The sequence below is a fragment of the Lontra canadensis genome, unplaced genomic scaffold (assembly GCF_010015895.1).
Source record: "Lontra canadensis isolate GAN:19392208 unplaced genomic scaffold, GSC_riverotter_1.0 scaffold33, whole genome shotgun sequence".
In the NCBI taxonomy this organism is placed as follows: domain Eukaryota; kingdom Metazoa; phylum Chordata; class Mammalia; order Carnivora; family Mustelidae; genus Lontra; species Lontra canadensis.
The window spans coordinates 13,359,980-13,384,909 of NW_022631027.1; the positions used below are offsets into that span (position 1 = coordinate 13,359,980).

The following is a 24,930-nucleotide window of genomic DNA, read 5'->3' on the forward strand; positions in this document are numbered from 1 at the left end:
GTGGGCTCTGCAGTTAGAAACTATACAGTTTGAAACTGTAGTTGAAAATGAAGTTGGCTTCTAATGGTTAGTACTAAACTGGAATTAGATGCTTCAAATTTTTTATGCTTTCCTGAAATTTATTCAAAGTGAATCTAAAAAGCTGATAGAACCATAGCTAAAAATTCTAGATTCACCTTATCTTTAAGCATTCATGTTTGAGTAGGAAAAAACAAGATATATTAGCCAAGAGTGTTGCTTCCAATAACTCAAGGACAAAGAAATCTTTGTAATAGAAACAGGGCTGTTTTCATCATGCTGGGAGGTGCTTATTTTTAGATTTTTTTTCATTTTGATTCATTTGAGTGGATTCTTGTTGACCATCCAAGACGGGTCAGTAATTAGATACAATAAAACATAGTTCATTTTGGATTCATAGGTATTTTGTTTATACTTACAACACAGCAGTACACCAGGAACTTTTTAGAAATATATCAATAACTTTTTACATCAAATTATTGCAAGTTTCCTTTTTTTGGGGCAACTCTGTGTTTTTAACTCTCATGAAGCTTGTGTATAGGGACAGCTAATTTTGGTGTTACCTAGAATATAAGTTCCAAAATATTACCAACTTGATTAATGTAGATAAAATATACAAGTTTAGGGGCGTCTAGGTGGCTCAGTCAGTTAAGTGTCTGCCTTGGCTCAGGTCATGATCTCACGGTCCTGGGATCAAGCCTAGATTTCTCCGGCTTCTTGTTCAACATGGAGTCTGCTTCTCTCTCTCTCTCTCGCCTCTGCCCTTCCTCCCTGCTCATGCTTTCTTGCCCACTCTCTCAAAATAAAATAAATAAAATCTTAAAAAATATATACAAGTTTAGTATTCCTATGTAAGACAAGTGGTTCCTGGCAGATTTGATGTAGTGTAGTGACATATCTATGACACTCTAATTTAAGTAGCAGAAAAAAATGTAAATGACTCCCTCAAAATGAAGGTCTTTGGGGGGTGGATTTTTTTGGAAACTTGTTGATATTTAGTAAATTTATGGCCTAGTGAAATTGAACCTGAGCATTAATGAGCAAAATAGTCATAATGAGGACTCATTTGTTGAAGTTCTTTATTATGAGCAAGATATTCTTCTCAACCTATACTGATAAGATACAGCCCTAGAGAGAGAGGCTTACTCTGTAGTTGGGCAGGTAGGATCTACACTTTAAAAAAAAAAAAAGCTAATTCAACATTATGTAATAGTGTCTCAGATGGTAAGTTTTGGGAACTTTGAGAGAAGGGTAGTTTTTCCTAAGGGTGACTGGAAAGGTAGGATTTGAACTGGATTTTGAGGAAGTTAGAGAGGAGCAGAAAGAGGAAAAGGAGGGCATGCCAGCCAAGGAGACCAGTGTGAGTTGAGGCTTGGATTAAGAATATGCCATGGAGTATTTGGGAATAAGGGATGGACATGGTTGTTGGAATACAGATCCTATATGGGGCCCTTCAGGAGGTAAGGTCATCCTGGAAGCTAGAGGGATGAGGTGTAGGGCTTTGACTGCTGGGCCAAGGAATTATTCTGAAGGGAGCAAGGAGCCATTAAACATTTTTGACGGGTGGGAAGATAACATGAGAAGTGAGATATTATGAAGATTAATCTTCAGAGTGTAATACAGGATGATTGGGCTGGGGAGAGGCAGAATTTAAACATTAAGGATGTGAGATGAAAAGGCTCTGGCCTTTCATTGCTAACATAGGAAACGGACAAGCAAGGGATGACTTAAGAGTAGTGGCTTTTCTGGTATATGAGAATTAAATTGATATTAATTTGTTGCCATGTTGTGATTGCAAGTTTTCCTGCCTGAGTAACTGTCAGAAGCAAATGTTTTGAGTCTGGCGGGCTGATTTGAAGGAAGGATGGGTTGAGTTTTAGCTGTTCTGAGTTCCAGGTGATGGAAGGACCTGTAAATGTGAGGTTCGGAGGTAGATGAAGATGAAAAGGCTGATGCTGGGTCTCAAGTGTGGAAGCTGTCGATCTCTCTTCCATAGGGTTATCCGTGAAATTCATGATAGTAGGTACGAGAGAACCGCGGACTGCTGACTGTAGCCTGGAGATGTCCCAGGTGGGGAGAGGGAGAAGGGTCTGTGTGTCACATGATGCAAAGTTCAAGAAGGAAACGAGAAAGAAGACCACTAGATTGAAGATCCTTGAGAACTGAGAGCAGTGTTTGAGGAGAATAGTTAGAATTGGTGACTGAGTAGGTGATAAGTACAAGGAGAAAGTGAACATACGTGTTATGTTCTTGTTGCTTCTTTTGTTGCCTGCTTTTCAGTCCTTTTCCTGAGTGTCCTGGCAGGGAGATAGGAGGAGGTAGAACTCAGAACTGTCCAAACAGTTCCCTGTTAAGAGACTGGAGACTGGTTATAGTGATTTGTGATCCTCTGTAGGGTGAAACCACGAGTTATTTGGGCTCTACGAATCAGTTATATATTGAACCTTATTCTTGATGATAACTGAAATTTGTTTGTAATTTTAATGAAAATGAAAATGAGTATTGATGTTACCGAAAATCATATTTCTACTAAATACTACTTTTTTATTTTAAATCTCAGTTTTTATGCAGATTTTGGACCTCTGAACTTGGCAATGGTGTACAGATACTGCTGTAAACTAAACAAGAAACTGAAAGTGAGTATTATGGTGCTGTTTATATTTTGGTATTAAACATTGGGACTTTGACCACTGGGATTGCTGTGCACACACCATTTAGTTAGGTCATCTTGATCTTTGGATATTTTTATGAGTAGTTCACCCAGAAGTTGAAACTGATCCGCCTGAGTATTCCATAAAGGACACGTTAACCTCTTTCATTTTTCAGGATGAATTGAAATGTGAGCTGGAATGAAGTCATTGGAATAGTGATCTAAGAAAGAAAGCACAAATCCTTTCAGGTTGTTGTTTAATGAGTCTATCAAATTCCTTCCTAGGATGATTTTTCTGAAACCGGGTGATAAAGGGACTCATCCCTGCATGGCAGAAGCTCTGGAGCCTTTCCTGTCTGATCAATATTGAAAATTTTACATATTTCTTGAAGGTCATCTTTGTAGAATTAACAGCTGAGATTGATGAACTAGTAGTGATACAATAGGGACTTTACCTGTTATGACAGAATTTGGGTTATACATGCGGTGTTCATCTATATTTTTGATTTTACTTGTTTTTTTTTTTCCTCTTTAACTCCCAACATATATGAGGAAAAGCAATATGTATACTCCTGGTTTCGGTAAATTTATTTCATCACATAGAAAGGAACATTTCTCTTTTTCTTCCAGTTTTCTAAATGAGAATCTTAAATGTAATGTTTCGGCTTGGAAGGTCAAATACCACCCAGCATGCTGTTAAAGATGACTGGTAAATTACAATGCTCAGGTCATTTATTCTTTTTGCTGGTTAAAATGTTACTGATGTGACATAGTACAGTGCCTTATACATATTAGCTGCTTGGTGATCATCTTTTGATTTGATTGATTTATATTGAACTTAGGTATAAGACAGTCTGTGGTAGAGAATTTTCTGTAAAATATGTTGTGCATTCACAGATTTTTGTCATTGATCTGAAAATGCTAAATGGTCATGAATGAATACCAAAAAGATATTTTTTTTAGTCAATCATTTTATAACACAAGATCTGTTGGAATCAACTGTTTAAAGAATTAATTTATAAAGTATTATCTGACTTGAAAAGATGTATGTAAATTCCTTTAACTGATCTACATTCTTCAGAAAAGAAGCTACTGCCTATAGTTTAGAAATTAAAGTTGAAACTTTTGTAATCACCGAGGAAGCAAATAATATCCTAAAAAGGATTTAATATAAAAACATAAAGTGAATTTTTAGTAGATGAATTAACAAGGAAAGGATAGTTCATAAATATTTGAAGCTTATTTCTTCCTTTTGAGGACCTAGGAATTTTGTTTTTTTGCTTTCTTGATTAGCCCTCTTAGTATGTAGTTGGTGTGAACTGGGTATTACAATTAACAATTTGTGACCTATTATTTAGAAGATTGAAGAGAAGAGAATCATTATTTTGAAAATAAATTTTTGCTCTGAATTGGTGTTCTATTTACAGCAGTTACGTAAGAGTAGTTGGCTTGAGTAAGGCTATTTTTCTACCATATTCAGTACCAAACCCTAGAGATAAGTGTATACATGGATCTGTTTCAATTTGTTTTCATTTACAAAGCTTTCTTTCAACGTTATATGTAAGCTTAATAGAGTTTAGCAATCCCTTGGTTCATTTCAGCGTTCAGGTAATCTAATGGATTGCAAGAAGGACATTTTTAGCCTCGATACAGCTATTGGGCACCCTGTTACTTGCTGAAGGAATGAATGTTCAAAACCCAAAAGTTAATAAGTCATGGGTTATTTCGAAGCATCCAAGTAGAATCTCTATATTAGGAGAAAAAGACTGACTTTACAAATCCAAAGCTACAGTTGCTTCAGCCTTATGGAATCTCAGTTTCTTTAGCTATAACTCTGGGATTATCAAGCTCCCACAGAGGAGTGGTTAGGGTTATATTAGAAAATATACTTAAAAAGTGTTTGCAAATTGTAATGTCTTATGCCAAAGAAAGTTACTAATGGAATATTTATGACCTTGGGTAAGAAATAACAGTGAGAGTTTTTCAACCCAGTTTATGAATGCCTTCTCAGCTCCCTAGCTATTATTTCCAGATTCAAAAGCTATCTGAAATAATTTTAGGAGTTGAAATGACCATTTAGTCCAGCCAGCTAATTTTATCGGTGCAGAAGGGGAGGCCCGGGAGAGGCAGGTGACTTGCTCAAGGCTGCAAAGTAAAGTAGGGGCTCCATTTCAAGTCTCTGGACTTACTCCTGCTCCTCTCCACCTTCTTTGCTAGCGGAGCCGCTGTGGTTTATAATCTTTCCAGGTGTGCTCACAGCACTGCCCCAGCTGAATTCACCTTGTCCCACAGGGGTCTCGAGACTCTTCTGCCTTGTTTGCTCAGGGGACTGTGACTGCCACTCCAGCTGCTTTTCTTCCAGGAACCCAGACTCCAGACTTTGCTGCTTTGAATGGACCCTTCTCCTTCCGTACCTCCTGCATTCTGTCTCCCTCACCTTCATGTAGTCTCCAGGCCCTCAGCCTCCCTGTTGGTCTTTCTCGTCTGCAGCCCATGTTCACCCGTCTTGGTGAGACCTTTGGGCACCTTGCTTCCATGCCTTTCGTCTTGCTTGCCTTGACAGCTGCCACCCTTGGTGTCTTCCCCAGTGGATGATTTCATGCACTAACTCACTGATTTCCTGGAGATCACAGTACCCCCGAGACACCCAGCCGCGCACTTTACCCTGAGCCACAGTGTTTGCTCCACACGATGCCTTGTGACATCCAGTCTGACTTGAATACCTTTTCTCTGGTTTGGTCACTCCTTGTTCTTTACGCCTTCTAGGATCTCCTCATCCTACGGGCAAAGGTGGGAGGTGCCTCCCGTTTTCCCAGAATTCTCTGTACAGATCTCTATTACTGAAGAATGATAATTGCCCGTTGGCATTGCTCTCTCTCACTAGACTAGACGCTCCTAGGAGGTGGGGATATGACATATAATTCTGTGTCCCCAGTGCCTGGCATAGGGTCCCCAGACACACTGAAACTTCTGTTGATCTTAGCATGAACTTCATGATCCCACTCGAATAAAGAGGTCCTCTTTTAGCTTCTTGCCTTTGGAGGTTTCAGAATACTCTGCCCTCACTGTTGACATCCTCACTATGCACTGATTTCTTAATCCTTTTCTCTCTCACTTTTGCCTTACTTACCCTGCTGAAACCGCTCTGGTGACCTTTTTCTTTTTAAGGTTTTATTTATTTGAGAGAGAGAGTGCACACGAGCCTGGGGGAGGGGCAGAGGGAGAAGCAGACTCCCTCCTTAGCAGAGAGCCTGGTGTAGGGCTCCATCCCGAGATCCCAAGACCACGATTTGAGCCAAAGTCACATGCTTAACTGACTGAGGCACCCAGGTGCCCTGATTGGTGACATTTTAAACACCAGTTATGATGGTGTTTACTTGGTCATCAAACTCTACTTCTCTGAATAATTTGGCACTATTTTAACTGATTACAACTTAGAATAATTCTGTGGTGTGGTTTCCTAGCTCTTTTAGGCATGTCTTGTTTTCTACTTCGGTAATTTTTATTTCTTCCAATAAAGCTTTTTATGTTTTTTTTCCTCCTTTATTTGATACCTTATGTAGATAGGTAATATTTTGCAGTGCATTCTAAATTTTTAATTTTTATATTATCAAAAGGTAATTTTTTCAGGTTGATGATTTGAGGTAGTGATTTATTGCTATTTTTCATGTGCGTCAATATGTATGTGCGTCAATATGCATTCTATTCCCAGGGAATTCCATTTTAATTATGTTGATTAGAATGGAACATTATCCATCAAACATCTACTTAGATTAAAAAACCAAAAGTAGGGGTACTTGGGTGACTCAGTTGGTTAAGGGTCTGCGTTAGGCTCAGGTCATGATCCTGGGAGGGACCCCCATGTTGGGCTCCCTCCCTGCTCAGCCTCCCTGCTCAGGAAGGAGGCTGCTTCTCCCTCTTCCTCTGTCCCTCCCCCTCAGCTTGTGCTCTGTCTCTTGTTCTCTCCCTTGAATAAATAAATAAAATCTCAAAAAAAAAAAAAACCCAAAACCCAAAACCACAGAACAAAAACCAAAAGCAGAAATTACTACCATCAACAAAAAAACCTATTTTAAAAAATTTTAAACTGTATTTAAAAAAGTATCAGCACTAAGTGTTGTGCAGTGATAGGTTGTAATTTGCAATTTCTGGTCAGTAGTTTCTGTAATGAGGGAAGCAGTCCAAAGAAGGAAGATTTATTGAAGTGAGAAAAATTGGTAAAACTGTATATGTTGTTTAATGTAAAATGCCATTAGTGATTGAGAGGCTAGACCAGAACTTAGTAATTTGGTATTTTAAGAGATCCATAAACCCCTGAAATTATATATAAAATTTTATGTGTATTTACATTTTCCTCTGAGAAGACTCATAACTTTTAAACTAGTTCTTAAAGGGATCCTTCCACAGACAATGGTAACAACACAGGGCTAGAATATACAGGCTTCTAAAAGGGAAGATGGTTTCTAACAACGTAGTGATATTTTAAAAAATAATACCTTCTTCATACTTAGTCATGTAAGAAAATCTTTCAATGACTGATACAATAATAGGAATGTTTTATAAACATATGATTGAACTAGCTTTTCTTAAAATGGTCAATACAGGTTTTTTCTTTTTTTCTTTTCTTTCTTTTTTTTTTTTTTAAAGATTTTATTTATTTATTTGACAGAGAGACAGATCACAAGTAGGCAGAGAGGCAGGCAGAGAGAGAGGGGGAAGCAGGCTCTGTGCTGAGCAGAGAGCCCGATGTGGGGCTCGATCCCAGGACCCTGGGATCATGACCTGAGCTGAAGGCAGAGGCTTTAACCCATTGAGCCACCCAGGCCCCCTGGGTTTTTTCTTTTTTTAAAAAGATTTTATTTATTTATTTGACAGAGAGAGCACAAGCAGGGGAAGTGCCAGGCAGAGGGAGAAGCTTAGCAGGGAGCCAGATATGGGGCTCCATCCTAGCATCCTGGGATCATGACCTGAGCTGAAGGCTGACGCTTAGCTGACAGCCACGGCGAGGTTCCCCAGTGGTTAATACAGTTTTAACCGTTGATTTCACTTTCCCTCTGTGTAAACAAAAACCTCAGTCTGTGGGAAAAAAACAAAACAAAACAAAACAAACCTAAGAGCATCACTGAAAAAAGGGGACATTTTCTAGGGCAGTAATTTCTTTTTAATACTGCTTTTACGATTCAGCAGGACAATTATAGTAATCTTGAGGACTGCTTTTTAAAAGGCTTAAAAGAATATTGATAGAAGTGTAATTTTAAGTGTACAAAACATCCCACATAGCCCTTTCAGGGTAAAAGGAAGAGGGGGGTGGTCCTGGTGAAATGGACGATTGTATTAAAGCATTGAAAGTGCCGGGCAGATGGTGGGGGCTCAGGGACTGTCCTTGTTGCTGAGTGAATCAGTGCAGTAATCCTATCCACTAACCAGGCACCTGCTATGGTATCAGGTGATTATACACAAGAACTCTTTTGATATAATGATCAGACCACCCTCTTACTATAACTACAAAAACGTGTTGAGATTTCTTCCTGAGGTTATCTTCTGTTTCAGGTTCATAGGCTTTGGGGGGAAGAAAAGCAAGTTGCATTTTGGAGATAGTTGATGTAGTTTAAAGAGGTATCGCGTTCTAAAGCAGTGTTAATTCACATGGGAGTGAGCGTACGTAAAGTTTGCAAGGCACGGAGTTCTTCCTGATTTCCATTTAGAAATCTTGAGGCAAGAAGATCCCCTTTAATGGAGAATCCCCAAATTTCACCAACCAAATTATCATCATGGTCAAATAATCCTTATGAGCAACTTTTCTCTGACGTGTTCACTTCTGCTCTGATCAAATGTGCCATTTCACTGATGAAACATACTGGGTTTGAAATAAAATGGACCATACAGAGACATCTTTTTAAAGAAACTACTCAACCTATTTTGTTTTAGCTCAAAATAAAAACCTAAACCATATTTTGTTTTGTACAGCCAAAGAAAATTTTCAAGAATATCCCTTTCCTGGGAAAGTTGGAGGTAAAACATGTAGAGGTCATGGCTGCTGACAGGAGGACCTGTTCATTTTCTCGCTTTTGCAATGAGATGACAACTGATTGCTTTGGAGACGCTGATTGCTGCGGCCATTACTGGGCTAGCCTAGTCACCTGTAAGAGAATGATGCGTTGGTCACTACGGCCCCCGAGCTATAATCTACTTAATCTGAGCACCATCACTGGCTGAGCTTGCTTGTTTAGGGAAGTGCATGGGCTCTTTTTTTTTTTTTTTTTTATTATTAAAGAACATATTGTCCAGGCTGCACTAATGTCTTCCTTAGCTCTATCAGGCTCATTCACACAGTTTAATTAAACATGGTGTTCCAACCAAATGACTTGAAGATTTTACTTCTAAGCATGGCAGACAACTTTACCAAAAGGCTGCTTAAAAATCTGTGTTTCTAAATTATGCATTAACTCTTTGTGTGTGTGTGTGCACGCATGTGCACGAGCTCATTTTGGCTTTGAGCTTAATTACACCACCTGGCGCCACCTCTTGTTTTTGAATGGTTGAGTAGTTTGTGGTCTCCTGCCCTACGCTGAACAAGTGCATGATTTGTATATGGCACCGCCATCCGAGGATAGCCTGGGCTCTCTGTGATTCCTGTAGCATGTCAACATTTTCTCTCTCTGAATTGCCGTGGCTTGTTTTTCTGCAGGAGTGAGGTCTCCAGAATGCAACCTTTCACACAGTGTTCTTTTATGAGATAGAAAACGTCTGACTGGGGTCAATACCCTTATCTTAATTTTTATTGTTCTCTTGTAGCCGTCGGAGTACTTTGGTTTACAAGTACTGTTAAACATTTATATGCTAGATTGCATGCCTGTCATGATTTACATAGCAAGTGGTAAAACTCTGACTCTCAGGTAAGCAGTCCATCTCTGGAAATTTCTGGAGGTTTGATCGTATTAATTGATATTTAATACTATATTCTATCTTTTATCTATTTTTTTTTTTACCTTGCTAAAGGAAATAATTGCTGTCCTTGTAATTAGGATCATTCCGTTGGTCTTTGCTCTGCGATGACTGCATCCCTAGATAGTTGTTCTCTTTTGTTTGTAATAAGCCTTGGTCAATATTTCCCCCTTGGTTAGCATCAAATATTCATTAGACTGGGAAAGCTTATGAGGCTAGAGACTGAGGTTCTGCTCCCTTGTTATCCTATCATTCAGCACCGTCTTTGACACGTAACAGCTGCTCAATTCATGCTGATAAAGCCAATAGAACTTTCTTAAGCCACAGTATCTCGGTACACAGATCCGGCAAACTGGTTGCCTATGGGCTGCATTCAGTTTAGTAGTGTTTTCTTGGGCATGTATGCTGTTTAAAATTTTTGAATTCATGGTTAACATTGTAATTTATGAAAATTTCCATTTAATTCTGGATTTTTGGCTTCTCTTAAATATTAAAGTACATGATTATGGGCCCAGATTCCTACATGCGAGTTGGAGGTTGGAGCTAAGTCTGCTTGGGATAGGGCATGCTTTTGTAGTTTACCAACTTACCCACTTCAAATTCTTGGTCCCTGAGGGCATCTGAACTTGGAACCTCTGGAATAATGCCATTTAAGGCAGCTCGGTTACTGAATCATTAAAGGAACTTTTCGTAAGGTGTTATCATCTGGAATGCAAGAATTTACAAATTGTGATACAGTTTTCTGAGGAATCTGGGGAAATGTGTTTTTAATAACATGCTTTTAAAAGGCATATGGAATTATTTGGAGTTCCTAAGATAATTTAAATATGTCTTTTGGGGTTACTCGACCAAACGGACAGTGTTTTAGGAGCCGTGTAAAACATTTCCAGGGGTTGACCAGTCACATTTTCATGTAGCATAGCAGATTATCAGTGTGCTGTCCCTAGATCAGCAACGTCAGCATTACTGAGGAACTTGTTAGAAATAACATTCTTGGCCCAGCAATCTGTGTTTTAATAAGCCCCCTAGGTTACCCTAGAAGCAGCCTGTTAACAAGATGAAGTATAATAATAAAATATAATTTATTTTTTATTTTTTATTATTATTATTTTTAAAGATTTTATTTATTTATTTTGACAGAGAGAGATCACAAGTAGAGAGGCAGGCAGAGAGAGAGAGAGGGAAGCAGGCTCCCTGCTGAGCAGAGAGCCCTATGCGGGACTCGATCCCAGGGACCTGAGATCATGACCTGAGCTGAAGGCAGAGGCTTTAACCCACTGAGCCACCCAGGCGCCCCATAAAATATAAATTTAGATTGATATATTTTTAAAGATTTTATTTATTTATTTGACAGAAGGAGAGAGAGACAGTGAGAGAGGGAACACAAGCAGGGAGAGTGGGAGAGAGAGAAGCAGGCTTCCCACCGAGCAGGGAGCCCAGTGTGGGCCTCAATCCCAGGACCCTGGGATCATGACCTGAGCCAAAGGCAGACACTTAATGACTCAGCCACCCAGGTGCCCGATATTTGTTTTTTATTTCTGAAAAATAAAAATTTAGTAATAATTGACTAATTCAACCAATTCTTTTTTTTTAAGATTTTATTTATTTGATAGAGATCACAAGTAGGCAGAAAGGCAGACAGAGAGAGAGGGAGAAGCAGACTCCCTGCTGAGCAGAGGGCCCAATGTGGGGCTTGATCCCAGAACCCTGGGATCATGACCTGAGCCGAAGGCAGAGGCTTTAACCCACTGAGCCACCCAGGTGCCCCCAATTTTTTTTTTAAATGCACGTTTATTTCTTTTTTCTTAAGATTTCTGTTTTTAAGTAATCTCTACACCCAGCAGGGGGCTTGAACCACAGCCCTGAGATCAAGAATCACATGCTCCTCTGACTGAGCCAGCCCTGTTGGCCTGAGAATTATTTAAATTTTGAACCGTGAAACTTGTTTTGGCCTTATAATTGGGATTTACACAAACTCAGCAAGAGAGTTCTGGATTTCTTCCATCTACCATACTCGCTGAGAGAACCCCACTCTCTGGGACCTGACATAGGAGATGTTGGCCTAGTGTGATAAGCCAGGCCCTCTCTGGCTCTTAGCTTTTGTTCTCTTGGTAAAAGAGAGACACAGAATTCTCATTATACTTAAGCCTTGCCAAGGACCTCTGGTTTGGGAGTCACACTGGTCTGGTCAAATTGGACCCCTTTGGTAGTGTTTCTATGCTTTAGGGAATGATTGTAGCAGTAAATGTTAGCTGTCCTTATTAGAGAGAGCTGGCTATGTCCTCTTAGGTTAAGAGGGTTCAGAAGGCTGTATATATGTGAATGGGGGGCTGCAGGTTATCATTTGTAATTGGTCATGTGCAGGTTTGCTGCAGAGCAAGCAAATAGTCCAGAGGTCTTAGTATTCCTTTTGTGACATTCTCCTCTTTATATATAAGACTACATACGTTTGTTTTATCAGGTCCTAACTTTGTTATCGTACAGTGTTTTTGTAATCTCTGAACTTCTCATGTAAAGCAAAAAGTGTCTGTAATAGAGCAGGTAGCTCACTGAAGCTAGAGGTGATGGTCTAACTTTGCAAGTGCTCTCCTTTTTCTTTTCTTTTTCTTTTTTTAAAGATTTTATTTATTTCTTTGAGATAGGGGAGAGAGAGAGAGAGAGAGAGAGAACAAGTAGGAGTAGTGGGAGGGGAAGAAGCAGGCCCCCTGCTTGCAGGAAGCTGATGCAGGACTCAATCTCAGGACTTGATCTCAAGACCCTGGGATCATGACTTGAGCGGAAGGCAGACGCTTAATCGACTGAGCCACCCAGGCGCCCCTGAAAGTGCTCTCCTTGAAGGGTCTGGTTAGCATACCAAACCACAGAGGAATTGCCCCAAAGTAAGGAAGACGCAGTTCAGTTTGGAGGCATGAAGTTTTTTCTTGGTATTAGGGTAGTATCTGAGAAAATATCTACTGGGCTCATTCGTAAATCAGAGTCCTCTTGTCTCTAGTCTGTACCTTTCTCTTCCAATGATAAGTTCCTCCAGGAAAGATCTTGAAGATCTTTCTTCAGGGATGTTTCTCTAAAGGGACTTGAGTCATCGGTGTCTCCAATGGATTGTATTGTTTCTTCTGGAACGCTTTAATATGTAGTAGGTAATTTTTTAAAACTTTTTTTTTTTTTAAATTTTTAAGTAATCTCTACACCCAGTGTGGAGTTTGGATTCATGACCCGAATCAAGAGTTGTATGCTCTATTGACTGAGCCAGCCAGATGCCCCATCCTTGAGATTTTTTATTCCAGGACCAGAATATCTGCTATGTTATGATAACATTGCTGGTGTAAGACTGGGGCAGGGTGACCTATGAGAGGAAGGCCTGGCCATGGTCAGGAAGGAAATTAGGACAAGGCCAGTAAGACATAAGAGTTTTCTCTGTTATCATTTATTGTGAATTAGTTTTGACTCCTTGAGTGAGAACTGAAACTTTGTGATCTGACCTGGGACTCACTGGCCAACCTTCACTAGGCGGATCATTTTTTGACTGTAACGCTTATGAGACTTCACTGAGAAAAACAATAGAATTCCCAAAATATCTATGCATGGTAAATTTTAGCAGCTTAAAAAATTTTCCTGAAAGTTAGAAAGTTGTAGTTAAAAAGTTAGTTGTTGTAATGTACACCATGATGATCTTAGTTAATAATACCATATTGTATATTTGAAAGTTGCCAAGAGAGCAAATTTTAAAGGTTCTCATCACAAGAAAGAAATTCTGTAATTATGTGTTGTGATGGATGTTTAAAAAAAAATCTGTTTCCATCCTATAGGCAGCTTCCAATAGGAGATATTTTAAAATAGTTAAAATTTGAAGGTGTATTTTGTGAGAATATTCATTATCTGATGTAATTTCTGAAAGCTTATAAAGTTGAAAAATTCTTTTAAAGTCCTTAAAAGTTGAATTTGTATTATATTTACTTTAAAAAATTTATAGGTTTTAGTGAAAAGAAAGTTTCCTTTAGAATTTCACCGTCTAGCTTCATTACAAGATGGTCTCTGCAACATATACTAAGGTATATCCCATATACTTTAAAAGAAGAGTAAAAGAACAAAAACCAAGCAAATGCAAAATATTTGAAATCAACCAAAAAGACTATTGGTGACAAAAGCACAGCCTTATGAATTTGTCCCTTTTGGTGAATGGACTTGTAAAATAAACTTAATTTCACATTATTAAATAATAGCAATAGTCTGTTGTGAAATGTAAATTCTTCCTGGAAAAGGGCATCAAAACAGACAATCCAAACTTCCAGATCAGTTGTGGGTATTTTCCTCCCCACAGGTGTTTTAGGGAACCAGGAAATGTAATTAGTGATAGGCTGGGAGCCAAAAGAGCTGAGTCCTTATGCTGAGCCTGAATCCTGTTTGTGGATGCCCAGCCTGTAGAAGGCAGTCTTTAGGTTTGGGATCAGACACCACAAAATCTGCTTAGGTTTTACGGGCCTTGACTCTCCTTTCGGTAAATCAAGCCTAACTTACTGACGGAGAACAATAAATGGCAAAAACGTGCCAACCAATAATAAAATAACAAAAGGAAATGCCCAGTGGACAATAGTTTCAAATGGAGGAAGCAGGGCGCCTGGGTGGCTCAGTTGGTTAAACGTCCAACCCTTTTTTTTTTTTTTTCCTTTTAAAGATTTATTTATTTATTTGAGAGATAGCAAATGAGCGAGGGAAGGGAGAGAGGGAGACGGAGGGGAGAGATCTCAGGCAGACCGCAGGCAGCTGCAGTTTCCACTGAGCAGGGAGCCCTACATGGGCTCAGTCTTACAACCCTGAGATCATGACCTGAGCCAGAACCAGGAGTCAGATGCTCACCATCGGAGCCACCCAGGTTCCCCTAAACATTGACTCTTGATTTTGGCTCAGGTGGTGATCTCAGGGTCGTGAGATTGAGCCCCATATGGGGCTCCATGCTCAGGGGTAGGTCTGCGTCTCTTCCTTTCTCTCTCCCTCTGCTCCCTCACTCCCCCCCCCCCCCCCGCTTGTGTGCTCACTCGCTCGCTCTCTCGCTCTCTCTCAAAAATAAATAAATAAATAAATAAATCTTAAAAACAAAACAAACAAATTGTGGAAGCAAGGAGATATGTGTCAGCACCACTGATAGTGACCTTGAAGTCTTTAGATAACTTAAGTGCATTGACTGAACTGAATTGAATAAAATGTATTTTTAAAGCTTTATTTCGTAGGGGTATTTTCATAAGCCCGTCTGGAAATGAGGACTTTGGTCATGAGACCCACTTTGAGGCAAACCCTTCCTTTTCGAAGTTCACTTTAAAAGAGCAATGCCATTTTCAGAATAAGTGATTCTTGATTAGGAAGGAAATGCCTAAAGGGATGGTGAGGGTTTCCAGGCTCATTGCTGGGATACATATAGCTGAGTCTTCTGTGGTTTCATTAAAGCTGGAACATTGCAGCTTCAGTAGAATAGATGTCAGAACTGGAAGAGTTTCTTTTCCTTGTAGAAAATTGCAGGGTGAATGAAGAAGGGGAGGTAGTCGAGCTCTCTCACATTTTTAAAGGGGCTGTTAAAAAAGCAGGTACTCTGTGGGTTGTGGTCAATGTGTAAGATATAAAAAGCTGCTTTTACAGTCAGTTTGAATTTACAGACAAATATTAAAAGTACCTGTGTATCTATATTTTGAAAACGATTTGTCGAAATGCTGTAACTATTTTGACATACAAGGAAATTGAGCAGATTTCATTGAGTTGCATCAGGTTCTCATTGTTTTATGTTTGAGTTTGATGACTACTTTGATTTCATTTTTAACAGCTTTTTACATTTCATGTTTAGCATGTATGCAGCATACCAAGCTGCTAATTTTTGGATTTAGTTGAATACTTGAGCATGTGGCATATTGCATGGTATAGAGCAGGTGCTTAATAACTGTTTGCTTGAATCCATGTATTGTATTAAGATGTTTGCTGATCCCACCCTTTTGATGCTTTGTCTTTTCCCATTAACGATTTATTTTCAGATAAGTAAAAGTGGACTTTTTATAGAACATTCTAGAAAGAAAATATGAGTATTGATGCTCTGTTAATATTAGTATTAGTGCTCTTAGGAAAATAGGACGATTGACACATTTAAAAATAAACTAAAATATGAAAAGTTCAGATAACTTTTCTGGGAGTGGGTATGGTATTTAGGGAAAGAAAAAGGATGAATAATTACTCAGCCTTAGAAAAGAACTTGCCATTTGTGTCAACATGGGAGGACCTAGAGGGTATTGTGCTAAGTAAAATAAGGCCGAGAAAAACATATACCATACGATTTCACTTATATGTTGAATCTAAAAAACAAAACAAATAAATAACAGTAACAACAAAGACCCCCCACAAACAGACTTATAAATACAGATAATGAACTGGTGGTTGCCAGAAAGGAGGATGGGTGTGTGGGGCGGATGGGTGAAGTAGATAAAATGGGTAAAGAGGTGCAAACTTATAAACTAAATAAGTTAAGAAGATGAAAAGTGGAGCATAGGAAATATAATCAATAATGTATTAATGTTTTATAGTGACACATTATAACTACACTTATCATGGTGAACATTACAGAATCAGTATGTTGTACACCTGAAACTAATAAAACATTGTATGTCAATTGTACTTCAATAATAAAAATTCAAAAAAGAGGAAAGATGATTAGATTTTACATATAAGATTAAGTTTTCAAAAATAATCCCAGTAGTAAAGACATCAATAATTTAATTATTTCCCATTGTATGTCTCCCTTCTTGGAGAGAAATATCTGTTCTGTTGTCAAATTTGCATCAGGATTGGGCTGCAAAAAGTCTATGGCCAGTAACCTTCCACCCTCATGTACAAATGGCATAGAAATGAAAGTTGAAAGTTGGTACATTTCACTGATTGTGACACATCTTGGAAGTTGAGATGTTTATCTTCTGTATATTTTAACATTGTCTCTATAGTTACACTCTTTTTATTGCCTCTTTTTAGTCATACAGTTTATCAAGAAAGAAAATAGTGCACTACACCTGTTTTGATCAACGGAAAAGAGCAAATGCGGCATTTTTGATAGGTGCTTATGCCGTAAGTACTTTTTCATGATTATTTTCTATATTCAGGCCAAAGGAATGCTACCACTGTCACATAAAATCCAGGCCACTTTTTCAGTGGAATTGGGAGATAGTGAAAATTATTAACATGCTGGGAATGGATGGGGACTACTATCCATGGGGTGTTGAACTCCCAGATTTTATTTCTTCATAGCTAATTAGAGAATTTTAGAACCGCAGTAGGTAGCTTGGATCCCGCAGTTGTATAGGTGTTTCTAAAAAAAGAATATCCAGAAAGAATATTTCTAGGGAAAAGAATATATAGTAGAAGATTTTTATTTTTATTTATTTCATTTTGTTTATTTTTTAAGTAGGCTTCATGCCCAGTGTGGAGCTTGAACTTACAACCCTAAGATCAAGACCTGAGCTGAGATCAAGAGTTGGACATGTAAAGGACAGAGCCACATGGGTACCCCTATAGTGGAAGGTTTTTTTTTTTTCCCAAGAGAGAGGGGTGGGAGGGGCAGTGGACAGGGAGAGAGAGAAAGTTAAACAGGCTTGCAGGCTTCATGTTGGGCTCAGTCTCACAACCCTGATCATGACCTGAGCCGAAATCAAGAGTTGGAATACTGAACCATTTCGAGTGCCCCAGTATAGTGGAAGGTTTTTAAAGACTGTTGACGTGTGCCTCTTGCCAAAGAGGAAATCATAGATTGCATGGGGATGGGTTATTAGTATTATTTTTATCAATCTATTTATTAATCTGCACATGTGTTTGCAGTAGGCAAACTATTTATAAAGCCTCCATGTATTACAACATCCCTAAGAACTGGATAGGACTTTCCCAAAATAATTTTGATTGGAATTTTTATTCTCTGTAATCACTAAAATGTAAATCTGAGTTCCATGTGAATGTGCTGGAAAGTTTTGGTGTGATTATTTCTAGAATTTTCTATATATACTGGGATTGGACAAAACTTGAAAGGCAGAAACCATCAAGGCTAACACTCCTCTGGAACCTGTACTAGCTTTTTAGGGACATATGTGATATCCACTTAGGAGTATGTTGGTCTAAAGGCAGGGGACAGAGGTGTCCTTTCCGATCATCCTTGGGGGGAGGGTCTGTGCTTCTCTGAAGCCTGGAAGCACATGCTGTGGGAACCTTTCAAGGGCCTCCTTCTGAAGATCTTGACGAAAGGGGGTACCAGCTACTATCCATCAGATTCTGCCACATCAAACCAGAAGCCCTGGGGGAAAAAGACCAAAGGTGGCATTGGAAAGACTCTCATTTATTTTAGGGTGCAGGCTGAGAATAGTGACCAGCGGACAGCCTGATTGCAGCCTGGGGCCTTGTTTCCAGGGCTGAGATGTCCAGCTCTGCCCCTGATGTAGCTCTAGTAAAGCCTGGTACCATCCCTTGCAGTACTTTTCCTTCTCACTCTGTAGGCAGCATGGTATAATATCAAGAATCGTGACTAAAAACATTTTTTCATCCTGAAGCGTCTCTGGGATGATGGCTAAGCCACTCTATCTCTCTTCACTTGATTTAGTTTCCTTATCTGTAAAATGATAGGGTTGGCTATAGTGACCTCTAGGTTTCCTTTCAATTCTGAGGATACGAGGATTATTTGCAGTGATAGCCAGACTATTGTTTTTATTTTAAAGGCGTGCACAAAAAGCTGGCTGTTGGCATGAAGCTTCAGTGAAGTGTGCTGGTAAGCTGAATTAAGTAGGCAGACTTATTTTTCACTTTGCGTTGATAATTATTACTCTTTTGAAACTGAGAATTGGCACTGTGTTTAGAATACGGAGCGCTTGTAATAACCTCTGGATTCCAGCCATGTGAGCAAGCGTGTCTTTCCTGAGGGGTTTTGTGATGCGCGAGCATGTTCTCTGGGAGTCCTCTGTCATAAGGGATTGCCATCAGGAAGAGGTCACTCGCTGCTCTCTCCTCTCCTTCCTCTCTTCTTTTTAATGCCCAGACTTCCTGTCTCTGGGGTCATCCTTAATTTCATCAGTGGTACCTCTAGAGTTTTGAAAGGAACCTCAGTTACAACAGATGCATTGAGCTTGGGATACGATACATCTACCACAGAAGTTTCCACCACATTAATGCAACCAGATGAAGGAAGGATAGTCTCAGCAGGGTTGAAGAAGTGCTGAGGGCAGCACGAGCTAGGGTTCCATACTCATTACAGTCTAGAGAAGCCATGTAAAGTAATTATTCTTGTGCCGTTAGTTTCCTAATTGATTTTCTTTTCCAGTTTTGGAAATGCATTCCCCAGAAAGCTTTTTGACACAACGCTTAAAAAAATGAAAACCAAGAGTTATATTCTTTCCTTAAAGAGAATTTTGTGCCTTACTTCGTGTTGTGTGTATGCATTTAATGGTTGGCACAAGTTTTGTAGGAAGAGAGTCAGTAATGTGCCTTATACATATATCGCAATGAAGTTACAGATGTATTAAATGTTGCTATTTGGATAAGCTGGAATCTTCTGGGGATCTTCCTATTATTAAGGTCAAATATCCAACTGCATGTTTGTTATCTCCACATTATATATTTAAAAGATATCTCACACTTATTTATTTTTTTAAAGATTTTTATTTATTTGACAGAGAGAGAGATCACAAGTAGGCAGAGAGGCAGGCAGAGAGAGAGGAAGGGCAACAGGCTCCCTGCTGAGCAGAGAGCCCAATGTGGGGCTCGATCCCAGAGTCCAGGGATCATGACCTGAGCCGAAGGCAAAGGCCTTAACCCACTGAGCCACCCAGGTGCCCCGATATCTCACACTTACTGTGGCAAAACAGAACTTTTATTCCTTTTTTCTATGAACCTATTTATTGCCACAGTCACTGCCTACTTAGTAATTGGACTACCATCAGTGACTTGCTGAAACAAGGAATAGTAGTCATTTTTATTCCTCCTGTTTCCTCTTCCCACATTATATTCATCAGTAAGTTTGAACAGCTGTGCCTCTAAAACATATGTTGATTCAGAATACTTTCCATCTCTGTTGTCCCCTAGCTGTAGTCACTGTCGCTGTTCACCTGGATGACCACCAGAGCATCATACACTGTTTCCTTTTTACACTCTTGGTTTTGTTTAATCACAGTTGCCACATAATTGTCAGAAGAATCTTTAAAAAATATAAATTAGATCATTCACGGCCCTGTTTCAAATCTGTCTAGTGCTTGGTCACTGTTCTTGGCATTAAATTCAACCTCCTTACCAATGCCAGTAAGATCCTCCCTGATCTGGCCCTGCCTATGCCTGTGTTCTCCTTGCTCAGGATGCCCCCATCACGCTGGCCTTCTAACCATGAAAATCTCAAGCTTATTCCCACCAGAAGGCCTTGATGTTTCTGTTCTCTCTGTCTGGAGCATTTTTACCTAAAACCTTTGCCTTCCTGATTCCTTGTCATGTCACTTCCTCAGAGACGTCTTTTCAAGTTTTACTCTGCCCTCCCCAACCCCTGTCACCCTCTAGTCCCTTATTGTTTTGTTTTCTTTATAGCACTCTACTCTTTGAAATTATCTGATTCATTTATGTATTTGCTTGTTTATTATCTCTTCCTGAGACTAGAGGGTAGGAACCTTGTCTGTTCTGTTCATTGCTGTGTCTGGGAGGGGATAAAACAGTTAACAAGGGGTTAGGCCCAGCAGTTCGCCACTTGAATTGGAAGCTGGCCACCATGGAGCCTTCCTGTTATGCTGAGTCATGGGGAAGTCCAGCATGGGGGGAGTCCAGGGAAGAGATGAGGTGGCCAGTGTGGAGGGGCATGGGATGCTGCAGACTGCAGCTATTTACCAACTGGTTGGGAACTATTTCAGTATTTCAGCACTGGGCATCAGCTTAGAACTGTGCCCTGCACATAGTAGGTGCTCTGTGTCTACACAATGAATATGCAATGCGATGACAAAATATGGAAGAAGGAAGGAAGGTAACTCCCTTGAGGTAACTTCAGAGGGAAACAGAGAATGATCATATCGGACATGAAGTGTAAAGTGGTATCTTCGTCATTACCAGAATGTTGTGATCTTGACTGAGTCCACTCTGACCTTTAAAGATGTAAAATCAAAGCAGAGATCAGAGTCCAAGAGCAGTACCCACTACATCAAGTCACATCATTACCTTGCCTTTTTTCTGAATGAACTTTTTTTCCAATTTTTAAAATTATGGTAAAATACATACAATTTAAAATTTACTGTCTTGCCCTTTCTTTCTTTCTATTTATTTACTTTTTAAATATATTTTTTAAGGACTTAATTTATTTGTCAGAGAGAGAGAGAGAGAGCGAGTGAGCATAAGCAGGGGGAGGGGCAGGCAGAGGGAGAAGCAGGCTCCCCACTGAGCAGGGATCCCGATGTGGGACTTTATCCCAGGACCCTAGGATCATGACCTGAGCTGAAGGCAGACACTTAACTGACTAAGCCACCCAGGAGTCCCTTTAATTATTTTTTTAATTGAAGTATAATTGACATGACATTATATTACTTTCAGGTGTACAATGAAATGATTTAATATTTGTGTATATTGAAAGATGATCACCATGCTAATAAGTCCAGTTAACATTTGTCACCATACATGGCGACAAAAACATTTTTTTCCTTGTTTTGAGTTTTAACCTCTTTCAGCATACAGCTTGGTAGCTTTGGGTACATATGTATTGTTCTGCAGCTGTCCTATCTTGCTTGTGAGTGTGACATCTTGTGCCAAACACGCATGTACAGACTCACGGCTTTGCCTGTGTTTTCTCTGTTAGATTAGGACTTTAAGTATGTCACACAAGCTTTTGTGTTTCTATTTTCTTATCTCGAAGTGAGGGAGAGCCTTTTTACATTTTATCTCATAGCACTGTCATGAGTATTAAACAGAAGATAAAATATAGAACGCCATGTTCAGTAGGAAATCCATAAACCCTTCTCTGTGGGTGATGCTAATGCCAGGGTTGCTGGAATGATGTGGCCCCTGGAGATTACAGTGAGGCTGAACTGATACCATTTCAGGGAAGTCCCTCCCCATGAAGTATCTCTTTATTCCTGAGCTGTGACATCATCCTTCTTGAGATGAAGGGCACAGGTTTTAAGAAGAGATCAACTAGGTCAGGAAGATGTTTGCCTTCCAAGACAATACTCAGGGTGGAGCTGGAGTTGGGGGTCAGGATGCTTGGACCATAGTGGCACCCACAGTACTCTGACCTGAGTTTGAAGAGGACAGCCTGAAGATATGGCAAGCATGAATTGATTAGGTTCTTGCTACATGCTTAAAGACCAAATCCTTGCTAGTTACCATCTTGCTTTCAGTTCACAGAAGTATGATAAAGAGGTCAAGGACAATTTGGATCAGGCCCATGATGACCAGAGGATTAGAAAAATAATATGTGTGAGAAGTTACAACAAATGTGATAGTTTAGCTTAGAAAATGAAGTTTGGAGTTAAAGAATTAAGATTTTTTTTTTTTCCCTCCCAGATATGTGGGGGATGCTTAAGCAGAGGTGGTAACCACAATGTATTTTCCTTAACCCACTTGTTAAGTCCTCACATTGCTAAATAAGGGGTCTAATTATGGATTAACTGGAACTGGGCTGAGCCAGATGTCATGTCTGAATTAGAGATGACAAGGCTAAGGTCTGTAGACTTTGTAATCATGTCTGTGTCTGCTATTTATTCTGGAGACTACACTTAACGCCTTAGTAGTTATATTCTACCTCTAAGTCTACTACTAATTGCAGAGAAGCCATTCTCCATCTGGCGTAGTAGTTGAGAGCAGCGACTTGAGCAGAGAGCCACAGGTTTGTCCTTGAAGCCGCTTGGTAGTTTTATGTCTTGAGCAGGTTCTTTAACTCAGTGAAATTCCCGTTTTGTTTTTTTTTTTTTTTTCATCTTTAAAATAGAGATAATAACACCCCACCTAACATAGTTGTGGTGAGGACTGCTGGAGGTCATGCTCATGCAGGTGTCCTGGGGCAGGGCCTGGCATTTTAAGCATTTAGGAATGGCTGGCGGCTGGCAGAAAAGTGTGGCCTCCCAGAAAGATTTCTGAGCTATTGTCTTACCTCCCCTGAAGAGCTGAAACCTGTTCCTCCTTTCTACCCTGTTTTACACTTACGCCCTTCCTTGGCTCAGTGACACTCAGATGGTTGTTTATCTGTTGATTGCTTAGGATAAATCACTGGAAGGTATAGGATGAGATTATTATTATTATTATTTTTTTTTTTTGTAGGATGGTATTTGCATTTTAAAGGAAGAAACTGTATGAACCAAGCAGATTTCTCATTTTTGAGATGTGTATTCAGGCATTCTTTAGTTCAGTAAATATTTATTTAGCTCAGATGAGCTTGACCTAGCAACCCAGCGCTGTGGTGGGCTCTGGGGAATACAAAAAGATGAAAAATAGAAAAAAGAATGAATGCCTGGCTTAAAATGGGGACAGATAAGTAATAAATAATTGAGAAAAATGTACAGTGGGTGCCAAATTGGATAAATAGAAATCAACAAGTGTTTTTCCAGCCCTTATACATGAAGCCTTGTTCTGGGAGTTGAGGATGCTAAGCTGAATAACTCTATGCCTTCTGGGGAGGGTGTTTGGGGACCAGGGTCAAAGAGGGAGGGGCCAATGATGACCAACCCCATTAGGCCAAGTTGGTGAAGGAATATTGAGGGGGGTGGAGGAGAATAGCATGGAGGGGAAGATGTTCTCTTGGGGGAGGAGGGGTTGGGAAATGATTAAATATATTTTAAATATCTAGTTTGAAAAGGGGATAACTCAGTGAATTTAATTAAAAAGATTTTTTATTCCTTTTTAAAAAATTGCTTATTTTTTCTTTTGTTAACATATAATGTATTGTTAGCCCCAGGGGTACAGGTCTGTGAATCGTCAGGTTTACACGCTTCACAGCATTCATCATAGCACATACCCTCCCAGGTGTCCATAACCCAGCCATCCTCTACTTACCTCCCCGACCCCGGCAACCCTCAGTTTGTTTCGTGAGATTAAGAGTCTCTTATGGTTTGTCTCCCTCCCGATACCATCTAAAAATGTTTTATTTTGTTTTGTTTTTAATTTAAAAAGTGGCATAACCCCCTTATAGAAGAAAAGTAGAAAAATCCTCCTGCAATGACATTATTCTAAACCTGATTAGTCACTGACGTATAACTGCAATGTAGTTTTGTCAGCCTTTTTTCACTTGGCCTCCATATGTTTTGCCTTTTTACTACTTAGATGATGAAATAATATTCCATTTAGAGGGCATACCATTGTTTGTTTAACATTTTAGATGCCTCTGCAACATTTTGTTATAATGTGACAAATATCATTTGGCATTATGGGTATTTCTTGTTGTGGATTTTTGTCTTTAGGTCACTAGAAGTGGGATTAATAGATTTTTTAAAACTTAAGCATTTTATAAAAATATTTATTTATTTATTTGAAAGGGAGAGAGAGAGAGCGTGTGTGCAGGTGGAGGGGAGGAGCAGAGGGAGAGAGAGAATCTCACGCAGACTCCCTGCTCAGCGTGGAGTCCAATGCTGGGCTCCATCCCTATCCCTTAGATCATGACCTGAGCCAAAATCAAGAGGCAAATGTTTAACGCATTGAGCCACCCAGGTACCCCTAAGCATTTTTTAGGTTCTTGGAGCATATTACCATATTTATGCCAGTTTGTACTAGATTTGATAGTCTGTGAAATAAATCTCCTGTATCATATATACCTTTGCGTATTGGCTGTAGACATTAAAAATCTAGAAATACAATTAGTGAAAATGATACCTCATTGCTTTACTAATCATTTTTTGATTATTAATGAGATTTAGTATTCTTGGATTTATCTGTAGCTTTATTAACTTTTGACTAGTTGGCTCCCTGCTCAGCGGGAAGCCTGCTTCTCTCTCTCTCCCACTCTCCCTGCTTGTGTTCCCTCTCTTGCTGTGTGTTCTCTGTTAAATAAATAAGTAAAATATTTTTTTAAAAAGTTGAAAAATATCAGTCTCTTCTTTCCTCTAAGAAAATCATTTGTTTCGGGACTCCTGGCTGGCTCAGTCAATTAAGTGTCTGACCGCTGATTTTGGCTCAGGTCATGATATCGATTAAGCTGAGTTGGGCTCTGTGCTCAGTGGGGAGTCTGCTTGAGATTCTCTCTTTCCCTCTTTCTCTACCCCTCCCTGCCCCACACTTGCTCTCTCTCAAATATATATATATTATATATATATATATACACACACACACACACACACACACGTATATGTATGTGTATATATATA

The 24,930-nt window shown here is 39.4% G+C and overlaps 1 protein-coding gene across 4 annotated transcripts in view; it reads left to right on the forward strand.

Moving 5' to 3' along the window:
* Positions 1 to 24,930, forward strand: part of CDC14A (cell division cycle 14A) — a 170,507-nt gene that overhangs the window by 18,636 nt on the left and 126,941 nt on the right. For all 4 annotated transcript variants that reach the window (XR_004383811.1, XR_004383809.1, XR_004383810.1 and 1 more), the window contains exons 3-4: positions 2,579 to 2,654; positions 16,613 to 16,705. Coding sequence is in view for 1 of the 4 variants with exons in the window: in XM_032867221.1 (XP_032723112.1) it covers positions 2,579 to 2,654; positions 16,613 to 16,705 (169 nt within the window). In the remaining 3 variants the exon portion in view is untranslated. The remainder of the gene's footprint in view (positions 1 to 2,578; positions 2,655 to 16,612; positions 16,706 to 24,930) is intronic.